The sequence below is a fragment of the Chamaea fasciata genome, unplaced genomic scaffold, assembly GCF_029207755.1.
Source record: "Chamaea fasciata isolate MVZ Bird 193981 ecotype frontalis unplaced genomic scaffold, bChaFas1.0.hap1 SCAF_2, whole genome shotgun sequence".
NCBI classification, from domain to species: Eukaryota; Metazoa; Chordata; class Aves; order Passeriformes; family Sylviidae; genus Chamaea; species Chamaea fasciata.
This window is the reverse complement of record NW_027094087.1, coordinates 11,872,205-11,888,280: the sequence shown is the minus strand read 5'-3', so window position 1 is coordinate 11,888,280 and position 16,076 is coordinate 11,872,205. Positions and strand designations below refer to the sequence as shown.

Below are 16,076 nucleotides of genomic sequence, written 5' to 3'. Positions count from 1 at the left end.
CAGGGTGGAACTTGGCAAGATATTAGGCTGGGACAAAGTCAGGGCAGAGGGATATTCCAAGCCTTATAAAATCATGCTTAACAATGAAAAACAGTGTAAATGTTTGTAGCCAATTTTGTCAGGGAAATCTCATTGGGAATTCCTCACTATGGTTTGAAAGTTGCAGTGTCAAGGCAAGACCGATGGCACATCTGTAGGAGCCACAGGGTGTGCGTGTTTGTCCCTACCTATCTGTACTGCAGATACAGCTTTAACGTCCACAAAGTCACATTCAGGAAGGGAAATTTAGAGCATCCTTTCCCAGATGCCTGCAGCCAGGCTCCAGCGTTGCTGGCAAGTGCAGTGCTCTGACATGTTTAGCAGACAGATCTCTATACAAAATTTTAGGGATGAACGTGTTTCTCATTCTTCAGCAAGTCAGAATAAAATCATAGAATGTTAAAGGGTTGGAAGGGACCTTAGAAATCTTGTTGCAAGATTGGGTGGGGGCATTTTCCACCACACCAGGTTGCTCAGAGCCCCATCCAACCTGGCCTTGAACACTTCCAGGGATGGGGAAGCCACTGCTTCTCTAGATAACCTGTGCCAGGTCCCCATCACTTTCACAAGGAAGAATTTCTTCCTAACATCTAACCCAAATTTCCTCCCCTTTAATTTACACCCATTATCCTACCACTATGGGTCTTGATGAAATGCCCCTCCTCAGCTTCTCAGTATATACACACAGTTTCTTGCAACAGTTTAAATAGTGTTTAACAGATACTGTCTTCACTGTAATATGCAAAATTTCACATTACTGTAGAGAAGAGTAAACAATGAGTTTCTTTAAGAAAGAAAAAATGAATAATTAATACCTGAATTACTCATAGTTGACAGAATTAATTTATTTTTTTTATTTTTTTCATATTATGTCAAAGATTAGTCTACCCATTGTGGTGTTTTCAAAATTCATTACCTTGTCCTTTTTTTTTTTTTTTTTTTTTTTTTTTTTTTTTTTTTTTTTTTTTTTCCTTTTCTAGTATTTCTGGGTTTTGGTTTGATTTGGGTTGGGTTGGGTTTTTTACCTGGATTGTATTTTTTTCTGTTCTCTGGCATGGCCTTCCAACATGTTTCCTCTTACCTTTCATCTTACCAAATCTAAATGTCACTTTGGACAGAATGTCTCCTACTTGTCTGTATTGTTTTTTTTTTCTCTCATGATTGAGGATTTTAGTTATTAGAAATAAGGTGAAAATTCATCTTTTGTCCTTAATTTAACACATGGTTTCTCTGTATTTCTGTGATTTCTGAATGACCAAGAATATTTTGTTGACTTTCCCAAGGGTGGTGTAAATGCTATTAACTACATCATCTGTTTCAAAAGTGTCATGTTTTTCATGTATTTATGGAAGATGGTTTAAAAATATTTTTAAACAAAAATATCTCTAAATATTTGAATTTGTTTCACATAATTCTTAGCCAAGAGAAAATATATGAAATTATGTAACAGAAAGAAATTATAATTCCATTATCCTTTTACTTCTCAAGAGTTTAGACTTTAATATTATTTTAATAATATTAAATATATAATATTAATTTGTTGTATAATATTATTTTTGTACAGTTGTACTATTACACCATTTAATAGGAATTTTATGAGCCCACTTCCCCCTGAAAAGTTACTCTTTTTCTTTATATTTGACTGTTCCTATGCTACCATGTGACTGCAGCGAAAATCATTTTTTGTGGGAGACTATGCTGTTTTCATCCTCCACATACTCCTTTTTTTTTTTTTTTTAATGCTGCAAAAATACATGTAGTGACACAATTTGACTTTATTATTTACAAGCACTTTTTTCTCTTGGATAAACTTGATCTCAAAGATAAAATCTCAAAGATAACCAGCAAGAACAAGTATTACTGGGGGAGAAAAGAAAGATGCAGGATATTAGTGTCCCCAAAAGAAACTCTAAGCTCATGGAAGAAAGTCAGACTTGTGCTACAGTGTAGGAAAAATTTTTACTTAAGAAATAAGAAAATAACAAACCAATTCAATTGAAATAAACCAATTGAAATTGAATAAAAATTGAAATAAAATTGTCATGTCTGTTCTTTTAGAAGAAGTCACATATCATGATTATTCTTTCATACTCCTGGAAAAGAAATAGAGGCTTAATATTTGTTATAAAATATGTGATACTTATTCAGAATTTACAGATTCTGAATGTTTTACCTGTGTTGCTCTCTCAACTTAAATGTCTAAAAACTCATTAGACTTAAGAGTCCTTAGTATTCCAGAGCAGAGACTTTCAGGCCAGTTTATAGCAGACTGTGCTAAAAGTTTTTGTCCCCAAGACAAGAAGTAAACTGTAAATACATATGGATATTTTTCAGTTGGTAGTAACAGGAAAATCTTGCAATACAGTTGTATCACTAACAGTGATTTCTAAAATTATATTTCCAACTCAATATAATATAATTTTAAATTCAAGTTTAGTCTTTCATGACTGAAACAGTTTAATTTTCCATTTATAATTTGGAGAATTGACAGAGGTATGAGAGAGGGAACTGCAGCTATTTTTAGCAATAGAATTCCCAACTTGGTTCCACTCCGGTAATCTTTCATCAATTCTATATGTAAATGAAAACAAACAAACAAACAAATCTCATATCCATCTGCTGGGCTTGTACTTAAAAACACATATTTTTTTCACCGTAAATTGATTCAAAATGTGTTGTTTCTGCAAAGGTGGGAAAAATCAGGGAGTTTACGGGCAATATAATGTTTTCAGGGTTTTGACTTTTCTATTGAAATAAGTGATATGTGTGTTAGCTGGAAATGCTAAAATCCTTGTGTAATTGCACAGTGATAGATGGAGAGAAGGTAAAATGCAGATATATCTGCAAGTTTTAAAATATTTTTTTTGTAAAATTTCACTGAATCATCCCATTCCCACTGCCTGATCCTTTCTTCGTACAATGGAAAAAAGAAATGTATGAAATCCGAAATCTTGGTCACTTCTATAAGGATTTTGTAAGGCCTGATTTTTGACATCATTGCATTCTATCTGTTTCTAATAATTTTTATGCTTTTCCTATATTTCAGACTGACTTAAAAGAACAAATTTTTTGTCTTAGCATTTTCGTTTGTTTGTTTCTTTTCCTCCAAAGCATATGAAACCTGCCAGAGCTGATTTATGTTGGGATGCAGATCCTTCCACACAGGCTAGTCCTGTGTCTCAGTTGTCCAGTTCTCATTGGTTTTTCAGTGGCAATTCCAACTTTTAAATGAAGACAAATTGAGGCTGAAGGTTTGTAATAGCTATAAAATTTTGAATATCATTGTTAGCATTTCCTGCATGGTGTTGTGTTTGATATCAGGTATTTTTTTCCCAATTTAGATAGGCATTAAAATAAAGAACCTGTTGATAGTTTCAAGAACTGAGGGTTATAAAACATTTTTTCATTCAGTATCTTGGGAATATTTAAAGAGTTTTGAAATAAAAAGTGTTCTCTCTGTAATACCTACAATGGGTAATGAGGGACAATTTAAACACAATGACCAAAATTTGAACCCTTGTTCAAACAGATGAGCCCAGTTATTTGAATCTCTGCAAAAGTAATTACATGCTTAGTTGCTTTCAAAATCCAACAGCATTTTCCTCATCCTTCCATGTTACTTGTTGCTAAAATAGTTATTATGTTAAAAATAAGAAACCAATTGTACATTATTTTGGTTTTTTATCATCTTGTCAAATGTCCAATATGAAAAGGTAATTTGGTGCAAGAAGCTACATGGATTATCATAGACGTCTGACCTGAATATCTCTCCACATGTGTCTAAAAGAGTATAAATTACCTTTAGTTCAGTAGTTATTTTGGGAGTCAAGTACAGAGGACAAGAATATAAGAATGACCAAATCATGTAGTGCCCCAGCTTGAGATCTGTGTTACCTGGTTTGGGGAATCTTTTAAGATGAAGTACAGTAGTTTCCTTGTCATACCTTTTCTCCAAAACCCACATGTAATTGTTGTCTTGCTGTTATGTTAGGTGTAAAGTGGGACTTTTCAAAGGATTCTGCACTGACGTAAATCTTCTTTTTCAAGACAGGCTCAGCTTCTACTGAAAGCTGCATTACAGATTTCAAAAGGAAAGGAGCAAGGCTAAGGGCGAATGTTTTTGGGAGGATGTGTAGACAATTTTTAACATCAAAAAAAAAGTCGTGCTGCCAATATGCTTTGGAATATGTGTGTTTAGAGAGTAAGCTTATGCTTACCCTTGACACACTGAGCACTAGGTAAATGCTTATCAGTTTTCTTTTATAGCTTCTCTGGCCTCAGCTTTCACCTCATTTTGTGTGCTATTTGGGAGTGAAATGCAAGGAGTTCAGATTTACTTCTTCCTATCTTCTCCCTTTATTTAAGTAATCTGTTTCTGACCCGAGTATCTGATTTTCCTTTTCTCTGCCTGACGTGGACTACAAAAAGGTAACCACATGAGGTGGCAACAAAAGGTATAATAATGGAGAAATTTGAGGGTTTTTTCTTTATGATCTGCCCTTCAGAATCTCAGACAGTTAAGAATGTTACATCCATAACACATACACACAGGAGAGCAAATGTTTCATAAAACCATATTGGATTTAACATGCAGATTTCCAAAATCATTCCAAAGGGTCACAGACAAACTATCTTTGTATTATTGATTGTATAATGTAGCAATAGAGATAATTATTGCTCCTTAGGCATTTCTGACTTCTCCTGTTATGGAGATACCTATGCTTAGGATTCTTCAGGATCGTAAGAAAAGAGATCAGTTTAAATATGAGTAGGCCTAAAAGAGATGGATATTTAACAAGAGGACCTGGGAATTTTGAAGTACTTAAATTTCAGAGAAATAGATATATTCACTTTTTTAATAATAAAAATGTAGTGACCTTTTAAGTACCTGCAGCAAGCTGATCCGTAGAACAGGGCATAGAAAAGCTTATCAAGATCTGCAGTCAAGAGCATTCATTGAACAGTTGAAATAACACTCAGGAGATATAGATCCTAGTGCTTTAATTATTATTTGAATATGAAATTTCCCATTTTTCGTATTTTTTGCAACAAAAATCTGTGAATATTCATCAAGAATAACAGTTTTCTAAGTATCATTGACAAACTCAGGAAAAACTGCTGGGAACTACACAAAAGATGAAGATTAATTTTAATGACAGCAAGCTTTTCCCCAGATTTTTCCCCAGATTTTGCAGAGGTTATAGATATCTTGAAATGGTTTACATATGACAGAAAGAGGTTAAACTACCCCATATCTCAGTCCTTGTTTTAGACAGTTCCATCTTCTGTGTTTTTGTGGCCCTTTAACCTGCAAACAGATATGAAGATTTTCTTTCAAATCTCTTTGGAAACAACTATATACTGACAAAGCCTTGTGATGTATAGTATTGAAAACTTAGTTTGCATTTATTCTATCATTCTGAACAAAAGGTAAGGATGAAAGAGGAGAACCATTCCCCTGCCAATTGAATTTTCTTTTCAATGCTTCCATATTAGCCTACAAGGCACAAATCCTTATACACACCAATGTTCCTGTGATTTGTTTTATTTATAGAAACTATTACGTTTTATAGAAACTATTACATTGTGGCAAATTTACTGCTGTTTTCAATGACTGCTCCACACTGGCAGTTACATCAATTAACCAGAGATTTCAGAGAAGCAATAATGTTGCTGCTTCATGTTGACCTTTGCCTTTTACCTGCCTATTTTGCCTTGCAGTGCTATCAGCTGAGTTAAGACTCTGATTCTTTCCCTGGTGTGCCATATCTGTTCCTGACTCATCCCATTTACTTGCCACAGAGAACTTTACATTGACATGGTTTTTTTCCATTGTTTAGATGGTTCATGCTATTTTCTGTTTTCTTTTTGATTGCTACTATCTTCACTTTGTTCCCATGATCCACACCTTTTTCCCCTAACAGTAATAAGGGGGAATATAAGTATGTATACGTAGTAGCTTAAGCTCAGCTAAATAATTCAGTCTGGTCTATTAATTTATTTTTTGGATGCAAAATGCTATTCTCATTTTATCTAATTTTAATTTACTAAAAATTAGAAATTTATGATAAAATATTTATAAATTTATTTTTATATGTTAATATTTTTTAAAATTTAAATTTTATAATTTAAAATATTTGATGTTTAGTGAATGCAGAAGGAATTGATTGCCTCCAGAAGCAAATTCTTACTCTCACCATTGAGTTTCTAAAGTTAGGTGAAAATCTTCCTTTATTCTCAATGGCTGTTGCTGGCTCTGTGATCACTTCTGCTGATGTCAACTGTTTTCATCACAGATTTTCATTCTAGATACTTTTAATTTGCCCCACTTTTTATTATAATGTATTCAGAAATATATTTCTCTGAGTCCAACTTAAAATAAGACTCTTTGATTCTGTATTGGAAACTACTGGGAAAAGGAAGTGAATGTTGAGCTGTAGCTAACCAGTCAGACAAGATATGGACTGGACCAGAAAAGAACCCCAGTGCTGTCCTGTGAGATCTTCCTGGATGTGCTTAAACTAGGAGAGTTTTTTGTTTGCTTTAAAAACGCATTCCTCTGAATTGAGGGAAAAGTGATAAATTCCAGTTTTGCTTTCTGTGCAATTTTTTTTTCCTAAACAGTCTGAAGAACTATTCCTGGTGACAGCAGTGCCTTTTTAATTACTTTTCTGATATAAATCTGTTAACATGAAGACAGACTACTCCCCAGCAATTTGTTTGGATCTTTTAATAAAACAGTTCGGCTTAATCCAAATTTCTGAACACTTTTCAAGGGATGTACAAAATCTGTAATGGATTTATGCTTTTTTTCTTCCTTTTTGTAACAGTCTTCCTTGAATTTAGAATTTAAACTATGAATGCAGAAAATAACATAGATATTTTCTTGTGTAATAAGAATCTAAAACTCATCAGAACCTTTTGTCAGTCTCAATATGGTCTTCCACTCATAGTAAATGCATTGCTTACTTAATCTATTACTGCATTATCCATTACTATATTATTTTGCACATTACACATCCCCTCTGCTTCATGATCACCCCTAGAAACTTGTTAGGCGTGCATGTGGAAGTTCTTGGTCAGTGTCTCAGAGCAAACACTCAGATGACTCCAAGATCTTCCCACTAGAGTAAATCTTCCAACCTGATGAGGCCACCAGACCTCATCAACTCAGAGATTTCAATAATTGCTAGCTCAATATACACTTAGACCCAGAATTTGGGGAATGTTTAGGGACTGAAGGCGGATATCAGGTTCAATTCCCTTCTCTATCTTCCCACCTTTAACATACCACAGACAAATGCAGACCTACATAACCTAGACCAAGGGGCATTTACACTTGTTCCATGGCCTTGAAAGCAGGTTGGGGTTCTTTCAGTTTGGTTTTGGAGGGCTTGAGATGGTCAATTGCTTGGATTTTTAATTATCATAAACTGTATGACTGCAGGGCAGAAATGGAGGAACTGTTCCTTCATCTTTTCTCTTGGTTAAAATACAGGTATTCCCAAATTTGTTCAACACTTTTGTGTTCTATAGCATTGTTGTCTTACCATCTCTAATCCAAACTAAAGAGAATAACATTGCTCATTTCTGACATCTTTAATACTGCATGCACTTTTAAAATTTTGTGATCTTCTCTAAGAAGCTCAGGATAAGAAATAGCATTCCAGAAAACAGAAGATTCAGCATGTCCTCCAAGTTGGGTTATCCTGGAAACAGGTGAAAATAGGGTGAATGAAAAGACTGTGTACTCCTCTGCTGCCATGAATCCTCTGCCAAGTTATGTCTTGCTGGATCAAACATGAATGAGAAGATCTTTGAAGAGAGAATAACACATTAGTGTTGTATATTATGTGACTTTTAGTCAGCAACATTTAATAATGAATTACACAAAGAATTAAATACTTTTAACTAAAATTTCTGATAACTTGTTTCATAAATGAGGTCCATGTTTTTCCTTCCATATGAAGTTTCACAGTTGAACGACCACTGCCATGGATATTTTTCATCTTTTTTCTTTTTTTTTTTTTTTTTTTTTTTGTAACATGGCATTGTTGCAATCCAGCGCTGGGGTCCCTCGCACAGGAGGAACATGAACCTGTTGGAGCACATCCAGAGAAGGGCCACCAAGGTGATCAGTGGAATGGAGCACTTGTCCTATCAGGAAAGGTTGAGAGAATTGGGATTGGCATTGTTCAGCCTGGAAAAGAGCAGGTTTTGGGGTGACTTCATTGCAGCCTTCCAGTACCTGAAGGGGGCCAAGAAAAAAGATGGAGAGAGACTATTTAGAAGTCACCTGGAGTGACAAGAAAAGGGAGAATAGCTTCATACTGAAAGATTATATGTTTTTATCAGATATTAGGAAGAAATTCTTTACTTCGGGGATGGTGAGGCATTAGCACAGGTTGGTTTGGGCTCTGAGCAATCTTGCCTAGTGGAAGGTGTCCCTGTACATGGCAGGAAGGTTGGAATGAAATGATCTTTAAGTTCCCTTTCAACCCAGGCCATTATATGATTCTACAATTACTGGGAAATTGTTCTTCCATATGATCTCCATTTTAAACTTCTCCTTTAAATGCAGGGGTGAAAGTAGCTCATAGTCTGTTTCTGCACTTTCACAGTAGATCTTTCACTTTCATTTTCTATCTCCCACTCTGGAAGTCTGCTCAGGGAAAGGGACAAAGGACTTTAGACAACTGGTAAGAGCTGCCATAAGAAAGCTGATTTTCATTTCACTGTGGGGGTGACAAAATGTTTTCCCACAAAGTGCTAGCTATTAATGCAATGTCACGCTTTAAGTATGTTTGTGATAGTCTTGGTATTAGAGGAATTATCTGAGCACAACATCCCCTCTCCTCCTATGTCAGCAGTCTTTTCAGCCTGTGCTGGAGACTGATCAAACAAGGAAATAAAAGCAGCCCAATAAGGCTACAAAACCTGCGGGGCTGCAGATATGGATGCAGTATAAATCACCTAACTTGTGAATCTGTTAGATTTCTAGAGTGTCAATGGCCTATTTCTTTAAAAATTACCTAACCTGAAGTTTCACCTGTATGGCTATAGTAATAATTACAAAAAAAGCTCAATTATCAATATTAAATATGTTGACATCTTTCTCTGGGTTTTATCACATCAATAGAGTATTTGCCTTTATATAATTTAAAGTATTTAAAAATCATGTTGCATTACCTTATCATATAGTTCATATGTAGTATCTTAAAACTAGAGTTTAGAAAATAACATGCAACTGATTTTATTAGTTTCAATGGAGTAATCTCATTTGTTATTTTTAATTTTGCATTCTTTCCTTAGGTGATTAATTTCTTTGCTGCAGGGTGTCCATGACTTGTGAATATTCACAACTTGCAGTAGATGGTAATAATCTGTTAGTAACAGTGGTTAATGCTCACTCTTTTCCTTAATGTCTTATACCACTTTATCAGTTTAGTCATGTAGCAAACCAACTAAATCCAACTTTCAAAAGCCCTATCAATCCACAGAGGAAATTAAAGTGAAAACTAAATGTTAGAATTATGCCAAATACTTAAAAAAAAATGCAACTAAGACTGCAGAAGAAGAATGAAGGAGAAAAGTAATTAAATGAGGAATAAAAGTAGAAGCAAGTGAAGTCAATGTCTAGAGGGCAGTTTGCAGTCACAGGATGTGCTTATCATTAAGAGGCATAGAAATGGCCTGGAATAAACTTCATAATGTTCAACCAAGTTCAACAAGTCCAAAGTCCAGCATCTGAGGTGAAATGACCCAATGTCCCAGTACTGACTGAGGCTGACAAGCTGATAGGGATGTCTAATTGCTGCCTTCAGATATCTAAGGGATGATTGCAGAGAAGGCAAATGGACTCTTCTCAGAATTCCAAAGGAAAAGCTCAAGAAGCAACAAACACAAATTGCAGCAGCTGATATTCCAATAAAACACAGAGGGAGGAAGAAAATCACTATGCAAAGAGTCAATGCATAGTGTCTATGGAGTCTTCCACCTTGGAAGTATTCAGACTTTGCTAACATGGCCCAAAGAGCCTGATCTAATTTCAATTAACCCTGTCTCGAGCAGGAGGTGGTACCAGATGCTTGTCATAGGTCCCTTCCAGCATTAATCACTCTGCTTCTGTAATTCCTGACTGATAGCAAGCAAGCACTGGCACACTGTTGAGTTCTGCTCCCCTTATATTGAAGTTTTACAAATGAAAATGTAGAAACATGGGTCCTAATATTGTTTTATAACCAGCTCATACTAGAACAGACTGTAATATTTTGAAAAAAAAAAAAATTAAATGCAAGAACTCACTCTTAATTACTATAAGCTTAGTGTCCAGGGCTTGCCTATTAATTATTACTATCATGGCATTATTGCTTGATAAAATTGTTCAGCAAACGAGTTAATTTGTAGGAGTCACAACTCCAACTTGAGACTACCCATGCTAAATTATGTCTTTGGCCAGACTGTAATCAATCTGTGTGAACTGTAAGTGGCCACAGTTTTTACTCCTCTGGGCTAATCTCTTCACCATGAGAGCATAAATTCAGAATTTAAAATGCAGTGGCACCTTTGGGTAATAGTGTTTGTCTTTTATTAGTGATATATAGTGTCAATGATACAAATAGTGAAATTCTACAAAATAGGACAGAGGAATCCAAAGTCCATCCGCACAAAACTCCTCAGATTTGTTACAAAAAATATTTGATTAGGAATTAGACAGGACTAAACTAGTATTGTTTCAGATAGCATGGACAATGGCAGTGACTTAACCTCACCTGGCTGCCAGATTCCCACTCAGAAGATTCCTCAGTGCCCTCTTCAAAAGAACAGGGCAAAAGTAATTTATAGCCGTATAGTGGTGCAGGGAGATGGGGACTGAGAGCTTGTGATCAGTCCATAACAGCTCTCTGTCACTCCCTCCTTTTCATATTCTTCCCCTGCTCCCTATAACAGCACAACTCTGCTAGGTGTGGGAAAACCTAACACGTGTAACTGAGCAAAGTGAATTATTTACAGGCATCATCAATTTGCGTGATAGAGTCAGTATTCAAAAATATGTAGAAACTTAAACCCCTCAAAATGAAGGGTATTAAAATCATTGCTGAGAAAGCACAAAAAGTTACAAAGACACTACTGTGCCACAGTTCAGCAGTGCTCAGCACTACAAATATGGTCTGGTGATAAGTATACATCTATATCTACACACATTTGTATTCATATATGTGTGTCTGTGATACACAATATCTACAAAAGCAATTCCTACTCTATCCAGCATGACAACCCAGAGATCTCATCCATTTGCAAGATACAGAGTCAGTTTGCTCTCTCTCTCTCTCTGTGAGGGCAGTATGATTAATCTGCACTGAACTTTGTTTTAAAATCTTTGGGTTTAAGTAAATAATATTTATTTTAAGTAAGGTGAAAGATTACTATATTGATTTCATTATGGTATGATATTACACTAAAAGGAGGATCCTACTGTAAGGCCATGATTTTGATCATGATTTAGTCCAATTATATCCAATCATTTGTGTGGCAATACTTTCAAATATCATTGTTCCCAAAGACTGGACACAGAACTGCTATGTCATCCTAGAGTCTCATTTCAACACTTTCCCAGTTCTTCCCAATTTATATTATCTCCATTTCTGTCAATTAACAGATAGGTAGAGCTTCACTCTTCCAAAGATTGACTCAGAAGTTTCCCTCTCCTTTGACAGGCAGGAATAGGGCTGGTGTGCTCAGATTCTCCACAAGGAAGAGTGTCATACCACAAATCTGGTATGACACTCTTAGCACTCTGATTGGTAGTCAAAAACAGTAACTCCCAGGGCACAAAACATAGAATCAGTATGACTTCACTTTTCTGAAGCTCCAAAGTTTTGACAGATTAAATTTATAATCAAATTTATAACCAATTTATGACCAAGTTATACTGGTTGCTACACTGCCTGTTTAATTTACTCTTGCTCTACTAAGGCTGCAGCTCTGGCCATCTACAGTGCTTTAACTTTATCAAGGGCTTGCATCCCACGGCACATTTATGCCTGGAAAGAAAATACAAAACAAGCATACATTTCATAATGCCTTCTCTGATTAGTTCTCCAGTTCTGTGGTCAGAGAACCATGCCTCACACGGATTAAATTTGTGCTGCTGAATTACTATTCAGTGCTGAACACGTTGTTGAGCTATGGCACATTACTAAACAATTCATTTCCCAGCACTTCCTTTATAAATAAAATTACTTTTAAAGCAACTTTCTAAGCAGAACTAGGAAAGATGCAGCTTTCAGTGTTGCCCTCACAATTGCCCTTGTGAGGAATTAGAAAAAGAAAACTGTATAAGCAATAAATTTGGCAGCAGTATTTTATATTGTCACTTAAAAATATCAAATTACAAAAAAAAAATGTTCAAATTCAGTGTCTAAACTTACATTTCTGTGGCTTTGCTTGTTCTTTGTCTGAGACATCATCTTCCCTGCTTCCCCTCTGAGTGGATTTCTTTCCCTCTTATTTGCTTATCCTGTGCATGATTATGACTGCTCAGAAATGTAAGAACCTATGTCAGTGAAGTTTTATGGTGTAATTAATTTACAAGCATCTCCTATAAATATCTGTTCAGGTGGATTATTGCCTTCCTTTTCAGACTGTGTCTTTTGTCAGTTCTTGATTCGCAGAAGTTTTTGAGACAGAAATGAAGCTGAAAAAAACATCTGATAAGAAATATGTTCTTCTAAGTAGCTATGAGATTTTCTTTGCTTCTCTGCTTGCAATTTTTGTGTGTGTTTGTGTTGGACTGATTGTAGTTTCTTGGTTATCAATCCAGGAGCTGGAACGTGGTGAGTAACCAGCCTTTAGCTATGGACCTTTAGGAATTCCTTAGACTTTGAAGACAGTGCTCTTACAATTGTAATCGTATTATTCTATTTCATGCTATGCTTTTAATGCTGGGAGCAGGGGAAGTGGTGTTTTAGGGTTCATGTGTTCTTCTCCCCTGGAAATTGATGTGAACAAAAGAGGGAAAAAAAAACCCAGCACTGGAATCATGCTCTGAAGGCATATAAAATAATTTTCATGGTTAGGCTTTGGGAAAGGTCCCTAAGATGCAATCCAAGCTACAAAGCTTTGGTTATTCCACCATATTCATCAACTCGTGAAGGTAATATAGAAAACTGTGAATTTTTGCCTTTTTCTCCATGTATGAGGTTTGAGTCAGAAGACAAATAATCCACTGAAAGACTAATAATCTAGAGTTTGTGAGGCCCATCTCTTGGAATCTATTAATTTTTTATTTAAAAAATATATATTTTAAGTCATTTATTGGTGTGAGAGAGCTCCTGCATCAGTCAGTTGCCAGCCCCATGTAAAGCTCAGATAAAGTGACTCTTAGTCTTTATCTTTACTCAGTGCTCGGAATGTGATGGAAGAAGTTTCTGATACTCAAAGCAAACTAAATTAAAATAACAATGTTTTATGATTTTCAAATGGAATTAAAATTTTGGTTAAGAAATCTTGTGGATATAAGTCAACTGGGAAGGACACACCTGGAGGACTGCATCCAGTTCAGGGCTCTAAAACAAGTGAAGGATATGGAGCTAAAGGGGAGAGTCTCAAAGTGATTTTTTGTTGCTGAAGGAATATTCTGCTACACTGATGATTTTGCTCCTTTCATTAACCAAAAATCCATACCATTTCATTCTGAAGACTAAATTTTCATGAAGACTAAACTTTCTGAAAGACTTACATTAAAAAAATAAAAACAAACAACCAAAACCACTTTGTCAGAATATCATGTTCTTTCAGTTGTCAATGTTTTTTTCCCAGATTTTAAAAACTCCACCACCTACCAACTTTCTAACATTCTTATCAGAATGTTATCACACTCCAGTAAAATAAAAAGGTGTATTATTGAATCTAGAGATAGGCTTTAACCTAATTACTTTTTTTTTAGAAGATAAACTGGCAAAAGTTTATCCATATACAAATATGATTATAAAATATTTTTAATCATAGCTAATAATTAAAGAAGGCTTTTGCTATTTAGAAATATTTTTAAACAGGTTTGCAATTGTTTTAAAGAGAAGCCTTCAGAGAAACTCAAAGCAGTCTGCTATTACTTGTTGATATTAAATTGGTGTCACTATTGTGTGCCTTCCATCATACACTGTTCATTGTAGTATTTATTGCTTTCTCCTGTTATGATTGAGTTATTAAAACTATTGTAAATGCTTCTGCCGAAATTAAGGTGCAAATGAGACCATGTGCCAAAGTCAACAGCATGGATTTTATTTAACACTAAACAAGAGGGATAGAGAGAAAAAAAAAAGGGAAGAAATAGGAAAGGGGGGATTGGAAGGGTGGAGGTGGAGATAGATTAAGTAGAAAATATCAGTACTAAGTGGATCCCAATGTAATCCTGTTGATCTTTTTCCTGGTGGTGAGGTTTTCTTGAAAAACATAGAATCCAAGGGATTAATATACGGTTAGGCCAGGTGGGAATGCCCAGTTTCCTGTTAGGAGGTCTCTTCAGGGAAAAGAGGGCTTTGGTGGTAACAGCTTCTTTATGCAGTTTTGCTATAATGGGCCAAACTCCTTCACAATAATGTTTAAGCTATGAACTATAATATTTCAGTCTCTGACATCTGCTTTTCTCTTGGAACTTGCTTTGATGTTAATGCCTTCAAACACACCCTAAAATACCACTGGTACTGCAACTGGCAAACAAAACGCATTTCCTTTCAATCAACTTTAATTCAGATATTTGCTGAGAATTTCCAGTGTGTTACACAGTGAAGAAATATGTTTTTGATGTGTAATGAGTTCCTTTAGGTATGCCTCATGTCCTGTAGTATATTAAAACCAAGATTATATTTGCAGCAATGACCAGTTGTCTAATTTCTTTATATTTTCTCCCAGAATTTTATATATGTATTGGTGAGAAAGGTCAGGTCAAAAATAGTTTAATTATTCTGACACTGGATGTTTGCAGTGCTCTCATTGAAACCAGCTTACACATATAAAAAAGAGCACAACACAAATATGGAAAGTGTGAGGTAATAATACATAATAATTTTTATCTATAACATGCAAAATAGTCATAATTCACTTTTTGCCTTCCCATGTATCTCTGTCCATTATGTTAGACATAACTGGACATACCATTGTATCTTTTATGCTCTCACAGTTTTGCTGGAAAACAGCATCTAAAACAAAATTAAAAGTAATGAGACTGAGGGGCAAATAGTATTCATAAAAATATGATTACAGTTATAACTATTGTAAACATCAAAGAAAGTCTATTTTTTTTCTTTAAACTCAGCACTAGGCAGAACATGTCTGAGTGCAAAGTAACAAAAAATGCTAGAAGTTATTGTATTGATGATCTATGTGAAATAAAATCCAATGTAATATTTTTCATTTATTTCTATATAATTAAAACACCTTTATTTCTAATTATCTAGCTCAAGCAGGTGTGAATACTCATGGCTATATGGGGATATTTAAAATAGTCTCTGGCATGTCTTTCACTCCAACATTACAAAACAGTTCATCAGCTGATTTCAAAGTCCTCGCCTTTGATGTCGAAAAATTGGTAAGAGCCTATCATCTTGTGGTTAATTCAAGAGTATTTGTAGGTATATTAATTCCCTAACATTAACTGCTGCTGATTGTTTTTACTTTCTAAAAAAAGGAGATATTTCAGGTCCTAAGCCTGGTCAGAACTCAATACATTCCTTATTTGACAAAATCAGTGAATCACCAAAGAAACACCTTGCTTATGTAGGCTAGAAAAAGTTATTTAGTACTAAATCCGTGACCATTGTTTGAGAATGTGTGTATTTTTAATTATTGTATTGGTTCAAGATTTCTCTTTTTCATATAGATACAAAATATCTTTCAAGAAAGTGATTTGAAATACAAATTTGAAAGATGTGAAATTTCCTGGTTCAAGTAAGTACAGCTCAATTAAACTTTGAAAATAAATATCAAAAGCCCTCACTTAGATATTTCTCTCAGAAGGATTTTGATTTTCAAGATGT

At 35.0% G+C, this 16,076-nt stretch overlaps 1 protein-coding gene across 1 annotated transcript in view; it reads left to right on the top strand.

Moving 5' to 3' along the window:
* The first annotated feature begins 15,526 nt into the window (after positions 1-15,526).
* Positions 15,527-16,076, top strand: part of TMPRSS15 (transmembrane serine protease 15) — a 51,459-nt gene continuing 50,909 nt past the window's right edge. Inside the window, exons 1-2 of the mRNA XM_066206772.1 lie at positions 15,527-15,628; positions 15,920-15,987. Coding sequence (XP_066062869.1) covers positions 15,527-15,628; positions 15,920-15,987 — 170 coding nt within the window. The remainder of the gene's footprint in view (positions 15,629-15,919; positions 15,988-16,076) is intronic.